Source organism: Ahaetulla prasina, chromosome 15 (genome assembly GCF_028640845.1).
Source record: "Ahaetulla prasina isolate Xishuangbanna chromosome 15, ASM2864084v1, whole genome shotgun sequence".
Classification (NCBI taxonomy): domain Eukaryota; kingdom Metazoa; phylum Chordata; class Lepidosauria; order Squamata; family Colubridae; genus Ahaetulla; species Ahaetulla prasina.
In genome coordinates this window covers 13,999,010-14,022,912 of record NC_080553.1, presented here as the reverse complement: position 1 = coordinate 14,022,912, position 23,903 = coordinate 13,999,010, and the positions used below count along the sequence as shown (strand labels likewise).

Sequence of the window (23,903 nt, the reverse complement as noted above, 5' to 3'; positions counted from 1 at the left end):
TCTAACCGTCCGTTTCCAATTTCAATGCTCCTGGGCCCGGCTGTGTTTTTTATTTTCCGTCGTTGGCAACCGAAGCCGACCGATTTGGCCAAGAGACCACTCTCGTCCGAGATCGTTTCCTTGCACGATATCTTTATTTAAAAAGCTGAAAATAAGGGCCTGTCTTTTTTTTTTCTTTGGTGGCACTAGGACAAATTCTCCGTGGTCGTTTCCCACGCTCTTATTCCCGGGGTAGTTAACCAGAAGAATGAGATGTGGAGAGGGTGGGCTCTTTGGTCAGGAGAAAAACTAAAAAGAAAATCATTTTACATTTTAAGTGCTGGTTGGTTACAGATCTAAACCGTGTGTCTATACGTGTTTTTATTTAATTTTAATTTTAATTTAATTTTATTATATTATTTCCTGCCTTTATTATTTTTATAAATAACCCAAGACTATGTGGATTTGGGTCTGTATGCACGTACGTGTGTATATATTTTATTTTATTTCATTTGATTATTTTAGAATAGAATAGGATAGAATAGAATAGAATAGAATGAAGGAGAATAGAATGGAATACAACAGGAATAGAATAGAATAGGAATGGAATGGAATGGAATGGAATGGAATGGAATGGAATAGAGTAGAATAGGGAAAGAAGGAATGGAATGGAATAGAATACAAGGAGGAGGGGGAGAGAACAGAATGGGATGGGATGGGATGGAATAGAATAGAATAGAATAGAATAGAATAGAATAGAATAGAATAGAATAGAATAGAATAGAATAGAATAACAGAGTCTGAAGGGACTTTGGAGGTCTTCTAGTCCAACCCCCTGCTTAGGCAGGAAACCCTGCATCACTTCAGACAAATGATTATCCAGCCTCTTCTTAAAAACTTCCAGTGTTGGAGCATTCACAACTTCTGGAGGAAAGTTGTTCCACTGATTAATTGTTCCCACTGTCAGGAAATTTCTCCTTAGTTCTATTTTATTTTATTTATTTCCTGCCTTTATTATTTTTATAAATAACCCAAGACTATGTGTCTTTGTGTTTGTACGTACATACGTGTGTATATATTTTATTTTATTATTTATTTCATTTCATTTCATTTTATTTTTATTTTTTTATTTCATTTTTTTAATTCCATTTTATTCCATTTTATATTTGTTTCCTGCCTTTATTATTTTTTATAAATAACCCAAGGTGGCAAGCGTTTCTAATATTCCTTCCTCCTCCTGTTTTCCCCATAACAACAACCCTGTGAAGTGGGTTGGGCTGAGAAATAATGAGTGGTCCAAAGTCATCCAGCAGACTGCCACGCTTAAGGCGGGACTAGAACTCACAGTCATCCTGGTGATTGGCCCAAAGTCACACAGCCAGTTTTCATGGCTAAGGCAGGACTGGAACTCACCATCCCCTGGTGATTGGCCCAGAGTCACACAACTGGCTTTCACACGTAAGGAAGGACTAGAATAGAATAGAATAGAATTTTTATTGGCCGTGTGATTGGACACACAAGGAATTTGTCTTGGTGCATATAGAATTTTAGAATAGAATTTTTTTTTTTTTAATTGGCCAAGTGTGATTGGACACACAAGGAATTTGTCTTGGTGCATATGCTCTCAGTGTACATAAAAGAAAAGATACGTTCATCAAGGTACAACATTTACAACACAATTGATGATCAATATAAATCATAAGGATTGCCAGCAACAAGTTATAGTCATACAGTCATAAATGGAAAGAGATTGGTGATGGGAACTATGAGAAGATTAATAGTAGTGCAGATTCAATAAATAGTTTGACAGTGTTGATGGAATTATTTGTTTAGCAGAGTGATGGCCTTCGGGAAAAAACTGTTCTTGTGTCTAGTTGTTCTGGTGTGCAGTGCTCTATAGCGTCGTTTTGAGGGTAGGAGTTGAAACAGTTTATGTCCAGGATGCGAGGGGTCTGTAAATATTTTCACGGCCCTCTTCTTGATTCGTGCAGTATACAGGTCCTCAATGGAAGGTAGCAATTATTTTTTCTGCAGTTCTAATTATCCTCTGAAGTCTGTGTTTTTCTTGTTGGGTTGCAGAACCGAACCAGACAGTAGAACTCACCATCTCCTGCTGATTGGCCCAAAGCCACCCATCCGTCTTTCGGCCTAAGGAGGGACTAGAACTCACAGTCTCCCAGTTTCGAGTCTTACTTAATCACTTCTCTCTAGACCAGTTTGTGACGGATCCTTCATTAGCCCCACTTTTAAACTTCCTGTGCCATTGAGAGAAGTGAATCTGCCTTTATTCAACCTTGTCCACACATCTTAAAAGTTGCTCTGGGTGAGACTAAAATCTGGTTTTTCTTCCTATCCAGTACATAAAAAGCCACTCCAGGAAGTAGAGATCGCTGCCATTACCGACGGTGCCTTGCAGGGACTAGCATATCTTCATTCACATTATAAAATTCACAGGTGAGAACTGAGAGTTCCTTCTCTTAAGTTTTATCATTTCTTGGCCAATGAAGCCACCCCCTTGATCTCCGTTGGCTCAGGTTCCGGCTTCCCCCACAGATTCAGGCTCCCACGACGGCATGACACTATGGTCCTAAGTCACATTTTTCAGTGCCGTTGTAACTGTGAATGGTCGCTAATCGAACTGTCGTATGTCAAGAACTACCTGCGGTAAAACAGCTCTCCTTTTTTTTTTCTTCCTTGCAGGGATATTAAAGCAGGAAATATTCTTCTAACAGAACCGGGCCAAGTGAAACTAGCAGACTTCGGCTCTGCTTCTATAGCCTCTCCTGCCAATTCTTTCGTGGGAACACCTTACTGGTAAGTGAAGCCGATGTGCCCTTTTCCTGCAGCCTTTCAAAAGACGCTGAACAAATTGGGGGAACTAAGACATCCGTTTTGCTTTAAAACACAATCCTGACCCTCAAAGAAAAAAAATCTGCATTTCCCACCTTCCGTGGATGTGGACTCCAACTCCCAGAATTCTTCAGTCATCGTGGCTCTTCCTGAGAACACTGGGAGTTGACGTTCACAGGTCTGCAAATGGCGAAGTTTGGAAAACTTTGTCCTAGATCAGGGGTCTCCCAACTTGGTAACGTTAAGAGTCGTGGACTTCAGCTCCCAGAATTCAATTTTTAAGAGTTGCTGACTTCAGCTCCCAGAATTCAACTTTTAAGTGTTGTGGACTTCAACTCCCAGAATTCAACTTTCAGACCTGTGGATTTCAACTCCCAGAATTCCCCAGCCAGCCAGTTGAGGAATTCTGGGAGTTGAAGTCCACAGGTCTGAAAGTTGCCAACCTGTTCTAAATCAAGAATCTGTAGGCAAACATGGCACATTCTACCATCCTGGCACCCTGGATGCTGAAAGGTGGAACATGTGTAGCCACTTACAATGACTTTTTAATCCCCCACCCTCCAAAAAACAGGCTAAATAACCAAAACCAATCTACGATGCAAATAAGTGCCCCTTATTATGGCACCAGCCAGGCATCTTGGAAAAAGAGTAAATATTTCAGAGAGTATATGTTCAGACAGGCCTGGTAGTCTGGCAACTACTGGGGAATATATGGGTAGTATGAATCCATTACTCCAGGGGTGTCAAACTCGATTTTATTGAGGGCTGCATCAGGGTTGTGTTTGACCTTGGGGGGGGGGCCTGGGGGTGCGTGGCCTTCTATCAGCAAAAATGGAGCTCACAGACCCCATTTTCAGCTAGGACAACCTCCTGCAGCCTTCTGCCAGTGAAAATGGAGCTCATGGGCCCTGTTTTCAGGCGGGACAGCCTCCTGCAGCCTTCTGCCAGTGAAAAATGGAGCTCACAGGTCCCGTTTTCAACCAGGACGGCCTCCTGCAGCCTTCTGCCAGTGAAAACGGAGCTCGTGGACCCCGTTTTCAGCCGGGACAGCCTCCTGCCAGTGAAAAATGGAGCTCATAGATCCCGTTTTCAGCCAGGACGGCCTCCTGCAGCACTCTGCCAGCGAAAACGGAGCTCGGGAGCCCGCATGTGGCCTCCCTCGAGCTCCATTTTCACTGGCAGAAGGCTGCAGGAGGCCATCCCAGCTGAAAATGGAGCCTGGGAGGGCCGCACACAGGCCTCCTGAGCTCCGTTTTTGCTAGCAGAGGCACAGCGGCCGATCTTCCCTTGTTTCCAGGGTGGCCCCGCGAGCCAAATCTAAGTACCCCGTGGGCCAGATCTATCCCCCGGGCCTTGAGTTTGACACTCCTGCTCTACTCCAGGAATCTCCAAACTTGGCAACATTAAGCTTTGTGGATTTCAACTCCCAGAATTGGAAGAATTGAATTGGCTGGCCGGGGGATTCTGGGAGTTGAAGTCCAGAAGATAATAAAGTTTGGAGGCTGTCCCTCTACTCTTTTATCATTTTTATAATCGGTATACTTCGGACGGCCTGCTCCCTTGTCAACCTCTAGCCCAGTCGCCTATCAATACGTCCCACCCAAGCCTCTTCAGTCACTAAGTTCTTGTGCACATTCTGTGTGTGTCATTTTGGTGTGAGCTTCCAATGCATGGCACCTTCTAGAAGCCCACTGATTCGTTGATTGGGTTATCCATGTTAATTGTTGGTTTGATTTATATAGCTTCCCTCTTCCCCCTGTCTCAGATGCTCATAGGTTAGTTGGTTGGTTGGTTTATTTATTAGATTTATAGACAGGTAATCCTCGACTTACGACCACGGTCGAGCCAGAATTTTCTGTTGTTCCGCAAGAGAATTGTTTCAAGTGAATTTTGCCCCTAAATTTTATGACCTTTCTTGCCGCCCTTTGCTAAGTGAATCCCTGCAGCTGTTGAGCTAGTAACCCGGTGTTAAGTGAACCCTGGCTTCTCCATTGGCTTGTGAGAAGGTCACAAAAGGGGATCACATGACCCTGGGACTCTGCAACCGTCATAAATATGAGTTGGTCACATGGCCACTAGAGTACTATAAGTGTGAAAACTGATCATAAGTCACCTTTTTCAGCGCCGTTATAACTTTGGATGGTCACTAAAGGAATGGCTGTAAATTGAGAACTACCTGTAGTAAGCTTTACAGCTAAAACAGATAAATTGACCCTACTCCAGTCAGTTCTTCAACCACAATTACGGTTGTAAGTTGCGGACTGTCTGTAGCTGCCCAACTTAGATGCCCATCATGGTAGTAGGTAATCCTTGGTATACGACAACAGTTGAGCCAAGGGGTCTGCAACCTTAAACACTCAAAGAGCCATTTGGACCCATTTCCCACAGAAAAGAAAACACCGGGAGCCACAAAACCCTCCCCGTTGCCTGACTATTTCTTGAGCGGCCACAAAACTAGGAGATGTAGTTGAATTAAATGTTCTGTTTTCTTCTGAAACTTTCCATTTCTTGGATTTATCATGGTTGGCCGACCGGGGGTTGAAAAGCTCAATAAATCGCATGCCGGCGGCTGTCGCACATTGGCTGTTGTGATGCATATTTTGAGCGACGGAGCCGCAGCAGAAGGGTGAAAGAGCCACATGCGGCTCCCGAGCCACATGCGGCTCCCGAGCAACAGGTTGCTGACCCCTGGTCAAGCCCAACGTTTCTGTTGCTCAACTAGACATTTGTCACGTGAATTTTACCCCGGGTTTACAACTCTTCTGGCCACCGCTGTTAAGTGAATCGCCGCCATTGTAAAGCCGGTAACCCAGTTGTCATATGAGTTTGGCTTCCCCATTGTGTTTGCGGTCGGAAAGTCGCAAAAAGCCATGTCATGACCCTCCAGGTTACAAGTGCAGCTTGGGTCATAAATATGAGCCAGTTGCCAGGGATCTGGATTTTGATCCTGTGACCAATGGGGGTGGGGGGGGATGCTACAACGGTCGTTAGGGGTGAAAAGCATTCCTGAGTCCCTTTTTTCCTCTGCCGTCGTAAATTGGAATGGTCCCTAAATGAACTTTGTAAGTCAGGGGCCACCTGTATGGCTTTCCCTATGTCTTGAATAACGACCGTGGTCTTTCTGTAAGTCAAGGACCACATGTATGGTTTTGAATAACGACTGTGGTCACTCTGTAAGTCAAGGACCACCTGTATGGTTCTCCATAAGTCAAGGACCCACCTGTATGGTTCTCCATATGTCTTGAATAACGCCCGTGGTCTCTCCGTAACTCGAGGACTACCTGTAGGGGATTAGGTTCAGGTGAGGAGGACCCAATTGCCAATTGCATCTGAGCGTTGGTCCCTTCCCCCTCTTCCAAGTCAAACCCCCTGCAAATGTGCTTGTAGCGTGTGGGTTTCCCCCGTGCTGTGTTTGCCTTGCCACCCCGCCTTTCCCCCCCCCCGCTCCCCCTTTTCCCTTCTGTGCTCCAGTTCCCCCCTTATTTCTTTCCTAGCTGCAACCCCAGACTGAACAACTCCGAGAAAACACAGTGTTGGTGTGTCAGTGGGAAAACTCACCGTAATCTGGTGAGAAGTGGTGCCTTAGGAGCGTTTTCAGGCCCTGCTTGGCTGGATCCAGGTACAGTGCCGATGGGCTGGGTGTCGGCTGCCCGTTTGCCAGCATGTTGCACTGAGATGGATCATGACAAAAACAAAAAACAAAAAAACAACAACAAAAACTTTTTTGATTTTGCATTCTCCATACATCCATAATCATTCCCCTCCCCAAACCCCTCCCCTCCTTCAACCCCAGGAGGAATTCTTGGCTTAAGGAGGCGAGTACAACAACGACGACGATGGTTATTATTATTATTATTTTATTTTATTTTATTTTTTAAAAAGAACCTCCCCAGCATGGCTTAATTCTGTTCCATGCTGATTTTATTCTTTTTGAGTTGGTCGGGGGGGGGGGAGGGGGGGAGGGGAGGGGGGACTTTGAAGAGGGGTGGGGGTGAGTGCATCTGTTGCAGTGCTGTGCCTTTCTTCCTTCCTTCCTTCCTTTCTTTCTTTCTTTCTTTCTATCTTTTTTTCTTTTCGTTTTTCTTTTTTTTTACCGGCATCCCATAATCTTCACTCTTGGAATTCATGTACGGTAGGATGGCTCCGGAAGTTATCTTGGCTATGGACGATGGACAGTACGATGGGAAAGTCGATGTTTGGTCGCTTGGAATTACTTGCATTGAGTTAGGTAAGTCAATCCGGCGTTTGCAACCCGTTGGATTTAATGCAATAACTGTCTAATTCTGACAGTTGTTTTAATCGGACATAATCTTTTCTCGGGTTCTAGTTTTGCGTTGGAAAGATTCTTGTGAGAGGGATCTTGGACAACCATTTAGATATGAGCCACTCATGTGCAGCAGCTGCCAAAAAAGTCAACACAATTCTAAACTGCATAAACAGAGGGATAGAATCAAGATCACGTGAAGTGTTAATACCACTTTATAAGGCCTTGGTAAGGCCACACTTGGAATACGGCATCCAGTTTTGGTCGCCACGATGTAAAAAAGTTGTTGAGACTCTAGAAAGAGTGCAGAGAAGAGCAACAAAGATGATTAGGGGACTGGAGGCTAAAACATATGAAGAACGGTTGCAGGAACTGGGTATGTCTAGTTTGATGGAAAGAAGGACTAGGGGGTGACATGATAGCAGTCTTCCAATATCTCAGAGGCTTCCCCAAAGAAGAGGGAGTCAAGCAATGGGTGGAAACTCATCAAGGAGAGAAGCAACCTAGAACTAAGGAGAAATTTCCTGACAGTGAGAACAATTAATCAGTGGAACCACTTGCCTCCAGAAGTTGTGGATGCTCCAACACTGAAGGTTTGAATAGCCACCTATGTGAAATGGCATAGGGTCTCCTGCTTGAGCAGGGGATTGGACTAGAAGACCTCTGAGGTCCCTTCCAGCTCTGTTCTGAGTGATCGATCGATTGATTGCACTCTATCTAGAGCCTCAATATCTTTTTTTTTATTATTATGGTGGCAACCAAAATTAGATGTGACATTCATGAATGATAATAAAAAGAAGGACTAGGGGAAACATGATAGCAGCCTTCCAATATCTAAGGGGCTGCCCCAAAGAAGAGGAAGTCAAGCTATTTTCCAAAGCACCTGAAGGCAGGACAAGAAGCAACGGATGGAAACCAGGAGTGGTTTCCTTTACTACCAGTTCGCTGAGGGAGCGGGAGCACTTTTGCGCATGCGCAGATCACTCATGACGATTTCACAGCCTCCCCCCCCAAGAGGCCCTCTGAAGGCTCTGGGGCTGGGGACAGCAAAAAAGTCACTTCCTATCCAACCGGAAGTTGGCCAATGGGCAGTTTCTGGCCTCCAGAGGGCCTCCGGGGGGTGGGAAAGGCCGTGTTTGCCCTCCCCGACTCATAGAGAGGCTCTGGAGCCAGGTGAGAGACAAAAACGGGCCTTTCCCACCACCACCCCGGGCCCTCCGGAGGCAGGAAATAACTTGTTTCCCTACTTCTAATGGGGCCCAGAAGGCCCGAAAATCAGGAGCTGTGAGCTCGCGCGCCCACTGATATGGCTTCATCCATCACAGGTTCGCCATTACGGGTGTAGTGTCTCCTACTTAGGCGGGGGGTTGGACTAGATGACCTACAAGGTCCCTTCCATCTCTGTTAATCGGTAATCTTTCTATAGTTTGTAAGCTGGCCACAGTCGCCCAGAGATTCCATCTTATCTCGCCTCGCTTTTTTTTTTGTTTCCGTTCTCTGTTTTTTCCTTACAGCGGAACGGAAACCACCTCTCTTCAATATGAATGCAATGAGTGCCTTATATCACATCGCCCAGAACGATTCTCCCACGCTACAGTCCAATGAGTGGTAAGAGTTATTGGGGTGGTGGTGTTGTGTCTGTCTGCTTTGGTTTCCGGGAAGACGTGTGCCGTGTTAGGTTTGGAGCAAAGCGTCCCTCTCCAAGCGAGAGATGGGGAATTCAGCAATACGAAACATCAACAAGTAAAATTAAAACATTCCAAGTCTCAGAAGCACCAAAAAGACCAATCCAATTGTTAAGTTGCATGTTGTCAGGTGTGAAGCATCAGGACCTCCCCTTAAGTTTCAGTTAAGCCGATTGTTGGTTCATGCTTAAAGGTAAAAGCTAAAGGTTCCCCTCGCACATAGGTGCTAGTTCGTTCCCGACTCTAGGGGGTGGTGCTCAACTCTGTTTCAAAGCCGAAGAGCCAGTGCTGTCCAAAGACGTCTCCGTGGTCATGTGGCCAGCATGACTCAACGCCAAAGGCGCACGGAACGCTGTTCTCTTCCCACCGAAGGTGGTCCCTGTTTTTTCTACTTGCATTTTTTTAACCTGCTTTTGAATGGCTAGGTTGGCAGAAGCTGGGACAAGTCATGGGAGCTCCCCCCCATGACGCGGCGCTAGGGATTCGAACCGCTGAACTGCCGACCTTTCGATCGGTGAGCTCAGCGTCTTAGCCGCTGAGCCACCGTGTCCCCTTTGTTCGTGCTTATGGATCTGGAATTAAGGAGAAACTTCCTAACAGTGAGGACAATTAACCAGTGGAACAGCTTGCGTCCAGGAATCATGGGCGGTCCATCACTGGAGATTTTTAAGAAGAAACCAGACAGCCATTTATCTGAAATAGTATAGATTCTCCTGCTTGAGCAGGGGGCTGGACTAGAAGACCACCGAGGTCCCTTCCAGCATGCTTATGACCAGCAAGTAGCTGTGATGCGGGTTGGTTTAATCTTGGCTTAGATGAAGTAAAAGCTGATGGAATTCATGGGGATCAGTCTTTGATGTCCTTCTGATTCTCAGATACCGATAGAAGAGAATATTTGCATCTCAAGGTTGAACTGTGGGGTCTTCTGCTGCTCTCTGAGCTTGGTGGTTTTCTTGCCGACGTTTCATTACCCAACTAAGTAACACCATCAGTGTTAAAAGGCACCTGGGTTTGTGGAGTGGAAAGAGGAGGAAAAGGGGAAGGAAGAGAAGGAGTTTTGGGTCCTTCGTGCTATCTGAGCTGACTGGGGGTTTTTTTGGTAGACGTTTCATTACCTAAGTAGGTAACATCGTCAGGCCTAGAAGGGAGTGGGCTTTGAGGTTGTTGGGGCTCTCTGAGCTTCGTGGTTCTCGTTGCGGACATTTTATTACCCAGCTAGGTAACTCCGTCAGTGCTAGAAAGGTTGCAGAATGGAGGAGAAAAAAGGGAGGAGGAGGAGGACCTTGGTGCTCTGTAAGTTTGGTGGTTTTCTTGCAGACGTTTCATGACCCAACCCAGGAGTATCATCAGTGCTAGTAGGGAGTGGGGTTGGAGGAGGAGGAGGAGGAGGAGGAGGAGGAGGAGGATAACTGTAGGGTCCTTGGTGCTCTCTGAGCTTGGTGGTTTTCTTGGAGACGTTTCATTACCCAACTGGATAACAGCATCAACGCTAGCAATTCTCAACCGCCACACTTTGACTTTCTATTCCCTTTCCCAACCAGAGCATGTTCTGACATCCGTTCTGTTCCCAAATCCAGGACCGATTCTTTTAGAAGATTTGTTGATTACTGCTTGCAGAAAATACCTCAGGAGCGTCCATCGTCGTCCGAACTTTTGAGGGTAACGTTTTGCCTTTCTGCTTTGGGAAATAATGGGGCAGCAACCGACTCCCCTTTTCAGTTGTCCTCCAGCGACCGCCCAGCTTTTCCTCCCTGTCTGGTTCCGCCCTTAAAAAATTCTCTTCAGATGTATCAGACCAGCTTGAGCAAACCCAAGTGGTCCATTTTTAGCCCTATTCCCTAGATCTATTCCCCTCCAAGGATTCTGGGGAAGTAAAAGAAGAGGCCATCGGTAAGACGAGTAGTTTGGAAGCAGCAGAAATCAAAGTAAGGACAGAGTGAGTGGAATAGAAGAGGTGACACATTGAAGACCAAGAAGCAGATGTACCGTGAAGTCTACTTCCTTGTTTGGTGAAGGAAAGTAGACCGGTCATCAGGTCAACCATACACATCCTTGAGTCCAATCCGGGTCGGTCACTGGGACCAGAGGTATAACCTTCCGATCTTTTGGACTCCCATCCTCCGGGATCTTCTCTCTCACCAGAATGTGATTTTTGGTGACGGAAAAGGTGACATTTTGGTGAGAGAGAAGTTCCCCGAGGAAGGGCTTTCAAGCATGAGCCCAAAAGCTCAGAAGACAAAACTTCCGGTCCTGGCAACCGGTCCAGATTGGATCCCGCAACATTATCTCAGAACATGCTTTCATTCATGAATTTTGAGACTATATGAATAAGAGCATAAGACATCAACAAGAGTCAACAATACATAGTGATGAGTCTGTACAGATAAGGCCATATCCCATCATCAATAGTCAACAATACCTAGTGATGGGTTTATACCATATCCCATCATCAGTAGTCAACAATAACTAGTTATGGGTCTTTACGGATAAAGGCATATCCCATCACCAACAGTCAACAATACCTAGTTATAAGTCTGTATGAATAAGGCCATATCCCATCTTCAACAATCAACAATACCTAGTTATAAGTCTGTATGAATAAGGCCATATCCCATCATCAACAGTCAACAATACCTAGTGATGGGTCTCTATGAATAAGGGTATATCCCATCATCAATAGTCAACTATACCTAGTTATGGGTCTGTACGGATAACAGCATATCCCATCACCAACAGTCAACAATACCTAGTTATAAGTCTGTATGAATAAGGCTATATCCCATCATCAATAGTCAACAATACCTAGTTATAAGTCTGTACGAATAAGGGTATATCCCATCATCAATAGTCAACAATATCTAGTGATGGGCCTCTATGAATAAGAGCATATCGCGTCATCAGTAGTCAACAATACATTGTCTTGAGTCCATATGCATAAGGGCATGTCCCATCAACAGCAGTGAACAATATATAAGTGAGTCTGTATGAACAACATGACATCTTCCCATGGAGTGAACCAAGTCTTTAGAGTTCTGCAGCTGTTATCATGTGAGACCAAGTTTGAACGATGGCTTCTATTAACTGAGTTTTATTGCTGGGTCGCTTCTGACTAACAAGTTTCTTTAGTCGGCTCCATAGATTTTCCACTGGGTGAAGGTCTGGGCTATTCCCAGGCCATTCCAGCAGTGGAATAGGATGATCTTGAAACTCCCCCCCAAAAAAGTGGCGTTATTAGCCATCAAACCTCAAAAATACACTTTTCCCCAAAAGGTCTCCACAGTTTTGGCCACTACTGTATTTCTAAAATGTCAGGGTAAGGACCAAAAACTTACTTTAATACTACAGGTAGTCCTTGACTTATACAGCCATTCGTTTAGTGACCCGTTTGAAGTTACAACAGCACTGAAAAAAAAATTGCCTTGTGATCGTTTTTCACTCTTATTATTTATTATTATTATTATTTGCATTTATATCCCACCCTTCTCCGAAGACTTAGGGCGGCTTACACTATGTCAAGCAATAGTCTTCATCCATTTGTATATTATATACAAAGTCAACTTATTGCCCCCAACAATCTGGGTCCTCATTTTACCTACCTTATAAAGGATGGAAGGCTGAGTCAACCTTGGGCCTGGTGGGACTTGAACCTGCAGTAATTGCAAGCAGCTGCTGTTAATAACAGACTGTCTTAGCAGTCTGAGCCACTCAAGGACCATGACCGTTGCAGCACCCCCATGGTCACGTAATCATGCCTGTATTTCTGACGGTCAGAGTGTCCGGGATGGGGGAAGTCCCATGATCCCTTTTTCCAGCCTCCTGATGAGCAAAGTCAACGGGGAAGCCGGGTTCACTCAACAAACGTGTGTCACTCACTTAACAACTGCAATTATTTGCAAGAAAAACCGTTAAACCAAACTCGCTTAAGAACCATCTCGCTTAGCGGTGGAAATTTTGGACTCGGCTGTTGTCATAGGTCAAGGACTAGCTGCGGCCTGCCCTTTTAATTTAGGGTTCAAATAAGCCAGTTTCTGCCACCAGTTGCCATTGACTCAATGAATATTTTCTGCCATAAGAGAGAGAGAGAGAGAGAGAGTCAGGGTTTCAACTAACGCCCCCCAACGAAATCACACTGTAAAATTTTCTTGACTTCATAATGAGTTTCTCCTTGTACAACTATAGGAGGAGGAGGAGGAGGTTGTGGGAGAGATTGGGCGGGTGGGGTGGTCTCGTCTTTTGCCTCTTTTTCTCTTCTCATCCAGAACGCTTCTGTCATCCCTTCTAAAACCCAGCACGAATTTGTACGATGCGAGCGTCCGCCACGGGTCCTCATAGACTTGATTCAAAGAACCAAGGATGCCGTCCGAGAGTTGGATAACCTCCAGTCTCGCAAAATGAACAAAATCCTTTTCCAGGAGGTCTACAATGGCCCTCTGAACGAGTCTCAGGAAGACGAGGAGGTATCAAGTTTATCTATACCGCCGATAAATAATAATAATAATAATAACAATAATCATCAAAATAACGTGTCTCCTGCTTCACAGGGTCCCTGCCAAGTCCTGTTCTGACCTAGGCTTCCCCAGCAGCACGAAGCCGAGTCCTCGTCCCGATAAATCCCTTTTGTTTAATTTACAGTGAATTCCTCTCCAGCAAAGTCTTTCTTTTCCCACAGTCTTTCAAGATAGTTCACAGTTACCGACCTTGATCAGGCTTGGAGAGTGGCCAGGCCGAGATCTTTCAGACGCCCGCAATACTTGGCAAGAATGCAGGAATGAACTAATTGTCTCCTGCAAACTCCACTCCCCTTTCGCTCCTCTTTTATTCCCTCTGGGAGGGGCCATTCATGGTCCACCTGTGGCCTTACTCCCAAGTCGACCCTTGTTCTGTAGCTGTTCCCTTCGTCGGGCAACTCTGTGCAGGCGCACACTGGGAACAGGCTCCAGCTGTTCGTCTGCCTCACTGATGTCCGAAGGCAGCTGTTAACTGTCAGACGGCCCTGGCCCCCTCTCTGCCTCCGACGCAGAGCCCTCATCCGAGCCTTCCCCAGACTCCAAGACTGGCCCATGTTCCTCCCCAACCTCCTCATTGTCCAAATCTGCTGCCAGATCCGCTGGCTGCTAGCGGGCCACAGCAAGTCCCTTTTCATGGGTTCCTAGCATAACGTGAGGAATGTGGTTGAGAACAAGGCTGTCTTACCTCTTGACTTCCGGCCACTGATGCTTTGGAGACAGTCCTTGAGACAGATGGCAAAAGAACATTTGAAGAAAATCCAGTTTGCTCTCAGTTTTGGGGTCACGGCTGTGGAAACCAGGGCCTACTTAGATCCCAAAACAGTCGATCCCAAAACAGTTAGATCTCCAAAACAGGGCCCGGTAGCTGTCGTTTTGTACCCAGACTAAAGAAAGTGACTCAAGATGTTTTCCTTCATGACCATGTCCAACGGAGATGATAAGAGCATCCAGCCCAACCAGAAACAACAGCAACTTCTCCCCCATGGCTGAATTAAGATGAGATGGACCAAAGGTCACTTCATTGCAGCTTGACATGGGGATAAAGACTAGTCCATAGCCGATCCGCCCATCAATCAGGGGAGGAAACTTTGTATGGAGCACAACTGGAGAATGTCTTCTTCATTGGATGATCTTTATTTACTCAGGGGCTGCCCCCCACCCATTACAATACAGGGTTAGTGAGTTAACGTCAAAGGATGGTAGTGTTTAGAAATAAAGGAAGGATCAGGACAGCTGACCAGTAGCCTTATACAGCCCTCTCTTAAGCGGTTTACAGAGTCAGCCTCTTGCCCCCGATACTCTTTGAGTCCTCATTTTTTACTGACCTCGGAAGGATGGAAGGCTGAGTCAACCTTCAGCTGGTGAGACTTGAACTGCTGGCAGTTGGCAGTCAGCAGAATTAGCTTGCAATACTGCATTCTAACCACGGTGCAGGAAGGAAGGAAGGACAGAAGGAAGGAAGGCAGGAAGGAAGGAAAATAGTAATAGCACTTAGACTTACATACCGCTTCATCATGCTTTTACAGTCTTCTCTAAGCGGTTTACAAGGTCAGCCTATTGCCCCCAACAATCTGGGTCCTCATTTTACCCACCTCGGAAGGATGGAAGACCGAGTCAAGCTTGAACCGGTGAGATTCGAACTGCCAAATTGCAGACAGCCGGCAGTCAGCACTCTAAACACTGCACCTCCATGACAGACAGACAGACAGACAGAATCAGCCTCTTGCCCCCCAATGCTCTTGAGTCCTCATTTTTTTTACCTACCTCGGAAGGACAGAAGGCTGAGTCAATCTTAATCCGGTCAGGATCGAACTGCTGGCATTGGGCAGATTCAGCCTGCAGTACCGCATTCTCACCACTGCACAGCCACGGCTCTGTTAGACTAGAAGGAATCTTGGTTTTTGAAAAAGCAACAAGGGCCATAGAGAAAGTCCGATGGACCAAAATCTTTCCTCCCAGACATTTTAACCACCAAACTAACAAGGATAGTGACAGAGTTTGGTGAAAACTCATTTGGTTGTGATTTGGGCATGAATTCAGCCTCAATCTCACCGTTCTTCCGGAGCGGCCTTTGACAAAGTGGTCTTTTGGTCCCGTCAAATAATCATTGCATGCAGCATGCAAACCTGAGCTCAGATAGTCCTCCACTTACGACCGTTCATTTAGCGGCCATTCAAGGTTAAAACGGCCATGAAGAAAGCAACTTGCTGCCGGTCCTCGCACTTACAACCGCGTAACGGCATCCTCCCCGGGTCACGTGGATCAAAATCCTTGGCAACTGACGTGTATCTGACCCTAGGGTCACGTGATTGCCATTTGACGAGCCCAGTCAATATTGGGAAGCCGGATTCGCTTAACGTCCTCACGGGTTGGCTTAACAACTCCCCAACTCGGGATTCATTAACCACCGTGGCAGAAAAGGTTTGTGAAATTGGGCGCCGTTCACTTAACCAACTGCCTCGCTTTGCTTATTCCAGCCCCTACCTTCCCCCCCCATTGTGGTCGTAAGTCGAAGACTACCTGTACTTGAACGCATGTCAAAAACCCTTCCATCTGCTTCTTGTCATTATGGCTGCTGGAATGTCCCAAGGCAGATAGCAACTAACTTTTTAAAAAAAATATGTGTATATATATATTTTAACCATCTCTTGCACGGTGGCTCAGCGGCTAAGATGCTGAGCTTGTTGATCAAAAGGTCCGCAGTTCGGGTAAAATCCCGAGTGCCGCGTAACGGGGTGAGCTCCCGTGACTTGTCCCAGCTTCTGCCAACCTAGCAGTTTGAAAGCAGGTAAAAAAAATGCAAGCAGAAAAAATAGGGACCACCTGTGGTGGGAAGGGAACAGCGTTCCGTGCGCCTTTGGCGTTGGGTCATGCCGGCCACATGACCACAGAGACTTCTCCGGACAGCGCTGGCTCTTCGGCTTTGAAACGGAGATGAGCAGCGCCCCCTAGAGTCGGGAACGACCAGCACGTATGTGCGAGGGGAACCTTTGCCTTTTAACTATTTCCAATTTGCGATTAAAAATAGAAGTGAAATAGGAGTTTCCGTGAAGCAAGTCTCCCATTCCGTACCTGGTGCCTAAAAGATGGGATTTTGAGGAGACTTAGCCCCAAAACAGTAAAGTTATCCAAGCTTGTCTTGATTTATGCAGAGGGCAAGACTGGCAAAGAACAACCGGTTTGCAAAACGTCAGGTAACAGGCATTAGAGGGAAGCTGTTTGGCTCCTGCCACCTCGCAGAAACCAGTTTCTTGGTTTTTTTTACAAGGGAAGAAGGAATCTGAGAAAAGAGAATATTTGTAGCTCGAGGTTGAACTGTGGGGGTCTTTGATGCTCTCTGACCGTGACCTAGCTAGGTAGTGCTAGAAGGGAGTGGGGTTTGTGGAGAGGAGGAGGCAGAGGAAGAGAAGGACTGTAGGGTCTTGGTTCTCTCTGAGCTTGGTGGCTTTCTTGCAGACCTTTCATTACCCAACTAGGTGATATCATCAGTGTTGGAAGGGAGTGGGGTTTGCGGAGAGAGGAGGAGGAGGACTGTAGGGTCCTTGGTGCTCTCTGAGCTTGGTTGTTTTCTTGGAGACGTTTCATTACCCAACTAGGTAACATAATCAATGCTAAAAGGGAATGAGGTTTGGGAGGAGGAGGAAAAGGACCGTGGGGTCCTTGGTGTTCTCTGTGCTTGGTGGTTTTCTTGCAGAGATTTCATTAACACTCCCTCCTAGCACTGATGACATCCCCTAGTTGGGTAGTGAAATGTCTGCAAGGAAACAACCAAGTTCAGACAGCTTTGAGGACCTCTCGGTCCTCCTGCTCCACCTCACAAACTCCTCTCCCTCCTAGCACTGATGCCGTTACCTAGTTGGGTCATGAAATGTCTGTAAAAAAAAAAAAAACCCAGCCAAGCTCAGAGAGACCCAGGACCCCACAATCCTCCTCCTCCACTACCTCCTCCTCCTCCTTTCCTTCCTCCTCCTCTTTCCTCCTTCCTTCTCAATCCTCTTCCTCCTCTGCGCAAAGCCCACTCCCTCCTAACCCTGATGATGTTACCTAGTTGGGACATGAAAGGTCTTGTAAGAAAACCACCGAGTTCAGAGAGCCCCAAGAAACCCACAGGAGGAGGAAAGGACCTAGAACCCTTTTTTTTTAAATTTGCATTTATATCCCGCCCTTCTCCGAAGACTCAGGGCGGCTTACACTATGTTAAGCAATAGTCTCATCCTATTTGTATATTTATATACAAAGTCAACTTATTGTCCCCCCCCAACAATCTGGGTCCTCATTTTACCTACCTTATAAAGGATGGAAGGCTGAGTCAACCTTGGCCCTGGTGGGACTTGAACCTGCAGTAATTGAAAGCAGCTGCTGTTAATAACAGACTGTCTTAACAGTCTGAGCCACCAGAGGCCCAGAACCCTAATGGTGAACCTATGGTATGCGTGCCAGAGGTGGCACTCAGAGCCCTCACACGCCGTCGCCGGCTGATCTTCTGGTTTCCAGTGTGCACATGCACGCCAGCCAGCTGGTCTTCACCGGTGTCGGAGCGCCAGAAAACGGGCTGAAAATGGTCCAAAAAACAGCCCAAAACCAAGCCGGTTTTAGGCTGGTTCGGGGGCATTTTTTGTGGGCCAAAACCAGCTGAAAAATGGCCTGAAAACGGGCCAAAAACAGCCTGAAACAGCCCAAAAAACACCTCAAAAATAGGCATGCCCGCGCCCGCCAGCTGATCTTCGGGTTTCCACTGCTCCGGCGCCCGCCCACACACATATTCCGCTTTGGGCACTCGGTGCCGATAAGGTTCTCCATCACTGACCTAGAAATAAGCGCGAAGAACCTTTTTGCGTCTCCTCCTAGAACAGTCCCTGTTCTAGTCTTTCCCCCCCCGGTTGGCGGCAGTTCCCGCTTTCATCCCGGCGTTAAACCTGCCGCTCCTTATTTTGTAGGACAGTGAGCATGGGACAAACCTGACTAGGACGATGGACAGTCTGGGCAGCAATCATTCCACCCCCAGCATGTCCGTCAGCACAGGCAGCCAGAACAGCAGTGTCAACAGCATGCAGGAGGTAATGGAGGAGAGCAGTTCTGAGCTGCTTCCGATGCATGACCACGAGAGCGCCATTAATTCCACTTCCTCTGTTGTCATGAAGAAGGTACGTCCGGCTGCTGCTTCCCCACCCGTCCTTCCTTCCCCGGTTTCCCCTGATCTCTGCTTCGCCGCATTTCCTTTGCAGATCTTGAAGGCGCCGTCTGTTGATCGGCGCCGCATCTTAAGAAAAGTTGAAATTGTGGCCACGGGAAACCAAAGTGGCTGCCGCGGCCTAGAGGTGGAGCTCTCGCCTCACAATCAGGAAGGGTGCGAGTTCGGTCCTAGGTAGAGGCAGATGTTTCTCTCTCTCTCTCTCTCTCTGAGCAGAATGAGAATATATCTGCCGGGAAAAACAAAACTCCGCATTGGTAACAGGAAGGGCATCTGGCCAGCAAACACTCAGCTCCATTCAGTTGCCCAAACTCTGGGCACAATGAAAATATATCTGCCCAAAAAAAAAAAAAAAAACCCCTCCGCATTGGCGACAGGAAAGGCATCCAGCCAGTAACACACTGCTAGCTCCATTCAGTTGCCCAGACTCTACCCCGCAAGCGATGACTGGGTCGTTAAAAGAGGATGACGATGATGGCAACGGGAAACAAAACTTTGTTAATCTGAGATTGTGCCATTGCTCATCTGAGCAACTTCCTGGGTCCAAACTTCCCCCCCACCCCACCCCAAAAAAGATAATTTTAGATACCTATGGCCTCAGAGGTCCCCCAATCCCTGGGCTGTGTGTGAAAAGCTTCGGGGGAACAATCTCGCGCTGCTTCAGGCCTTCCCGTCCCTTTGCACAAACTTTTATTTATTTTTTATTTATTTATTTATTTTTATTTGCATTTATATCCCACCCTTCTCCGAAGACTCAGGGCGGCTTACATTGTGTTAAGCAATAGTCTTCATCCATTTGTATATTATATACAAAGTCAACTTATTGCCCCCCAACAATCTGGGTCCTCATTTTACCTACCTTATAAAAAATGGAAGGCTGAGTCAACCTTGGGCCTGGTGGGGCTTGAACCTGCAGTAATTGCAAGCAGCTGCTGTTAATAACAGACTGTCTTACCAGTCTGAGCCACATGGAGAAGCCCAAAGGAGCGCAAAACCGCACCCCAAAGGTTTCTCTTCTCTCTTGCTCACGCATCCCAGTTCTCCTCTACACCCCACCCAAGCTGAGCCTCCCAAGCCCGCAAAAGTTAGGGACTACTGGCCTCAATGATTGAGTCTCCATCAATGTATTGCAGGGGTGTCAAACTCAAGGCCCATGGGCCGGATCTGACCCGTGGGGTGCTTAAATTTGGCCTGGAATTGGCAAAGGACCGGCCCACGGTGCCTGTGGCAGCCAAAACAGAGCACAGGGGGGCCTTGCACTCCTCCCCGGTGCCCCGTTTTCAGTCTGGATGGCCTCCTGCAGCACCCTGCCAGCCAAAATGTGGTGTAGGGCCCCCGAATGCGATACACACACACCCGTATCCTGTTTTAGCCGGTAGGGTGCTGCAGGAATCGTCCATCCCATCTCACACCACCCTGGGCCGGCCCGTGGAGGAGAACTACAATGCTGATCCGGCCCTCGAAGAAATCCAGTTTGACACTTCTGATGTATTGCATTGCATCCTTTTTTTAAAAAAAAAAATGTTGACCAAGTTACTTGGATGGGCCACGAAACCTCTCAGTTTAACACAGTTCGGTTCCACGGTTTGCCGCGATTCAACCTTTTTAAGACACATTGGCCTGGATGATCCGAGTCCTCGTGGAGTCCAGTTTACAACCCATTCATATCGTGACCGTTCAGAGTTACGACAGAGAGACCGATGAGCGGTTCCCCGCGCTTAATCCGTCATGTCGTCCGCACGGTCACGTGATCAAATTTCAAGTGCTGGGCCAATGGCATGTTTAGTGTGACGGTTGTAGCATCATCCCAGGGTCACGCGATTGCCATTTATTACCTCCCTGGCTGGCTTCCAAGAAGCAAAGTCAACGAGGGAAACCTAGATTTGCTTAAAACAATTGCAGCTGTAAGTGATTCGCTTAACAACTGTGGCAAAAAAAAAAACACACAACCCCAAAAAATAGGTAAAAGTCAGGCCCGATTCACTGAACAACAAACTTGCTGAACAATGGAAATTCTGATTGTAAGTTGAGGACGACCTTAATGGCATACCTGCTTTAAGAGCTTAGGGTCAGTATCCATGCAGGATTCATGTCTGGAACAGATCTCAAGTAGCGTTCGAGTCTGGTTAGCGAATCCAGAAAAAGGAACGTTATTTTGCTAAGAGTATCTATAAAGCTTTCCTGAGTTAAACCACATTGGCACCGAAGAAGCAAAACTAGCTCTGGGTTTCCCGCGCAAAAGCAAGTATAGTCAATTCTCCCTTTTTTTTCCCCCCACGGGCCACCTACAGTCCAAAACTTCCGACAATCACCCCTGTTCATTATGTTATGGGAAACAGGCTAGCTACGCCGGGACATCTGCTGGGGGCATCCTTGAGACGCCAGCAGTGTCTCACGGAAGCCGACGGATGCTTGCATACTTTTCTTCCTCCCTCTGATTCTGACCAACCATCCCCCCCCCCCCCCCCGTTATGGTCAAGCTGTGAGCGAAGAAGAAACGTAGGCGACACAGCGGAAATCGGTCTCGACGGTTAGGTTGGAAACGAAAATAAGAAAGTTAACGACGAGTGGAAGCTTCTAAGATCCGCCTTTTAAGACAGAATGCCTGCCAGCCTCTGCCATATCCTGCTCTCATTGTATCCTTCAACCTTGCATGTGTACCTCTGTCCTCTCCTGCGACACCACTTTGTCTCCCCAAATCTGTCTCCCGCTAAGTGGTTGTCCTCTGGCTGAAACTGTCACAGTCCCTAAACTAACAGCGTAACTTCAGTAGCTTCCCAACCGATCCTGATCTTCACGTGGATTCTTCTCTTGACCAAATAGCTGCTTCACGGATCTCCCCGAGAAGGTACGTGGTTCAGGGCTCAAGTCAGTACAGTGTTCGGATCGCGTCGGTCGCCCGAATGTAATACGTGGTCTCAGTAAAATGATCTTTCCGATCTAATGTGATTTCTGCGGGATGGTGTCAGGCACCAGCCACCAGACCCACACGTGGTAGCGTTCAAAACTAGCTACTTTATTGCTCCGTGCCTGTTTTACAGGAATCATCCCAGGCTGGCCGATTCTCCTGGGAAAAGCCAGATAAAGTTCAAAGGCATTTCAAGGGGATTCAGATCACTTGCCCTCTTGTCTTTACCTAATGATTCCATGCTACTTTCCTGTTTGATCCTTCCTCTACTTGGTTGCTCTCCGACGGGTGGAGCCATTTAGGCAAAGTCCAGGTTTGTGCGAGTGTGTGTGAATGAAACGAAACGAAACAAATCGCCACCGCCCCCTCCCTCTTCTTTGCGTTTGAGAGAGTCTGCCATCTTGAGCTACTGGGAATACTTTTCATTGCGGCAGTGTAGAAGCGTGTTTAAAAAAAAAAAATACAGCCAGTCCTCGACTTATGACCACAATGGAACCGGAACCTCCATCTCTTAAGCGAGTCGGTCATAAATCGGGAGTCACACCCGATTTAACTACCTTGTCAGTGTTCCAAGGAACACCCCCAATGAAATAAAGCTCTGATGCTTCAGGTTCCTCAAAGTTCCAGTTTATTAGAGATGTCATGTTGGCATAACTGGGAAGACCCGAAACTGAAAGCTTCCAGGTTTTCCACACCCAGTTGACAGTTCACAGCCCTGCCCCACCCCCACAAGTTCATCACATTGTCCAATCAACCCTTCACACTCAGTTGGATACAATCTTCAGGCAGTCTCCATCAGATGCTGGATGTCCTTGAATATGGAATAGAATAGAATAGAATTTTATTGGCCAAGTGTGATTGGACACACAAGGAATTTGTCTTGGTGCATATGCTCTCAGTGTACATAAAAGAAAAGATACCTTCATCAAGGTACAACATTTACAACACAATTGATGGTCAATATATCAATATAAATCATAAGGATTGCCAGCAACAAGTTATAGTCATACAGTCATAAGTGGAAAGAGATTGGCGATGGGAACTATGAAACGATTAATAGTAGTGCAGATTCAGTAAATAGTCTGACAGTGTTGAGGGAATTATTTGTTTAGCAGAGTGATGGCCTTCGGGAAAAAACTGTTCTTGTGTCTAGTTGTTCTGGTGTGCAGTGCAGTGCGTTTTGAGGGTAGGAGTTGAAACAGTTTATGTCCAGGATGCGAGGGGTCTGTAAATATTTTCACGGCCCTCTTCTTGATTCGTGCAGTATACAGGTCCTCAATGGAAGGCAGGTTGGTAGCAATTATTTTTTCTGCAGTTCTGCAGAATGTTGTTATGACTAACTTTCTACCGCTCCAGCAACCACCCCCTCCCAACTTCCCCAGCTAAAATAGGTGGCAGTTAAGAAGCAAAAAGAAAATTCCCTTCCAAAACCGACACGCCTATTTTTTTCCATACTTGCTGAGCCAACAACTAGGATTCTTAAGCGAGCCACTTTGTCGTTTAGTCAAATCTGGTTGATTTTGCTTGTCGGAAGATACGGAGAGCACGTGACGCAACCGTTGTAAGTACACACAGGTTAACCAAGCTCCTGAGTTTTGATCGCAGGACTGGGATTGATGCAAATGTTGTGCTTTTTTCCCCCCCAGCATGTTCATAACTTTGAACAGTTGCTAAATAAACACTCCTAAGTCAAGGGCTACCCGGGAAGTTGAAAGAATGAGTTCAGCAGCTCACAGCAAAGAAGCATTGTGAGAAGGCAATGTTTCTTAACTTCAGGATCTTTACGTTGGGCGGACTTCAATTCCCAGAATCCCCCAGCCAGCATTGCAGAAAACGCCAATATCTAAGAGAGTAAAAGAATGAATAGCAAGGAATAAAATGAGTTCCAGGATTAAGTCAGTATCCAATGATACTTAGAGAATCTGATGGAAAGGAAAACAAAATACATCCGTTGAAAGAAAATACATCCACTGACACGCAAATGCCAAAATAGCTTTTTTTAAAACTTCAGATTTTCTCTTTTTAAAAAGAAAAAAACAAAATCCTAGCCTTTCTGTAACTGTCTAGTTGGGTTTATCGGAACATCCATTTAGAATAGAATAGAATTCTTTTATTGGCCAAGTGTGATTGGACACACCAGGAATTTGTCTTAGGTGAATCTATTCTATTCTATTACACTGGCTATAGTAAGGTTATTTTTTTTTAAAATTTACTTAAAATTCTCCCGTGCCAGGGAATTGGGGACCCATGCCATAGATACTTTGTCATTCAAACAATGCAAATAAATTATAATGTTCCCTATTAATATCAAAGCAGTAGGGCACCGATCTTCTTCACTTGCAGTAAAAAAAACAAAACCCCCAAACACACATTATCCTAATCTGGGCCCAATGCATGTAGTTTTTGCCAAAACGGCCGACTTATATACCTTGTGCAAGATTACACTGTTTTATTGCTGCAATAACAATATATTGCTTATCAGATAAAATTTATGCAGTAGTGTGTTACTGAATGAGAT

At 46.3% G+C, this 23,903-nt stretch overlaps 1 protein-coding gene across 8 annotated transcripts in view; it reads left to right on the top strand.

The window, feature by feature from the left end:
* TAOK3 (TAO kinase 3) overlaps window positions 1-23,903 on the top strand; it is a 128,902-nt gene that overhangs the window by 53,423 nt on the left and 51,576 nt on the right. For 6 of the 8 annotated variants that reach the window (XM_058158062.1, XM_058158061.1, XM_058158060.1 and 3 more), the window contains 7 exons: window positions 2,337-2,433; window positions 2,680-2,793; window positions 6,966-7,057; window positions 8,608-8,701; window positions 10,356-10,437; window positions 13,068-13,235; window positions 18,224-18,430. In XM_058158062.1, coding sequence (XP_058014045.1) covers window positions 2,337-2,433; window positions 2,680-2,793; window positions 6,966-7,057; window positions 8,608-8,701; window positions 10,356-10,437; window positions 13,068-13,235; window positions 18,224-18,430 — 854 coding nt within the window. The remainder of the gene's footprint in view (window positions 1-2,336; window positions 2,434-2,679; window positions 2,794-6,965; window positions 7,058-8,607; window positions 8,702-10,355; window positions 10,438-13,067; window positions 13,236-18,223; window positions 18,431-23,903) is intronic. The other 2 variants (XM_058158066.1, XM_058158067.1) reach the window with 1 other exon arrangement.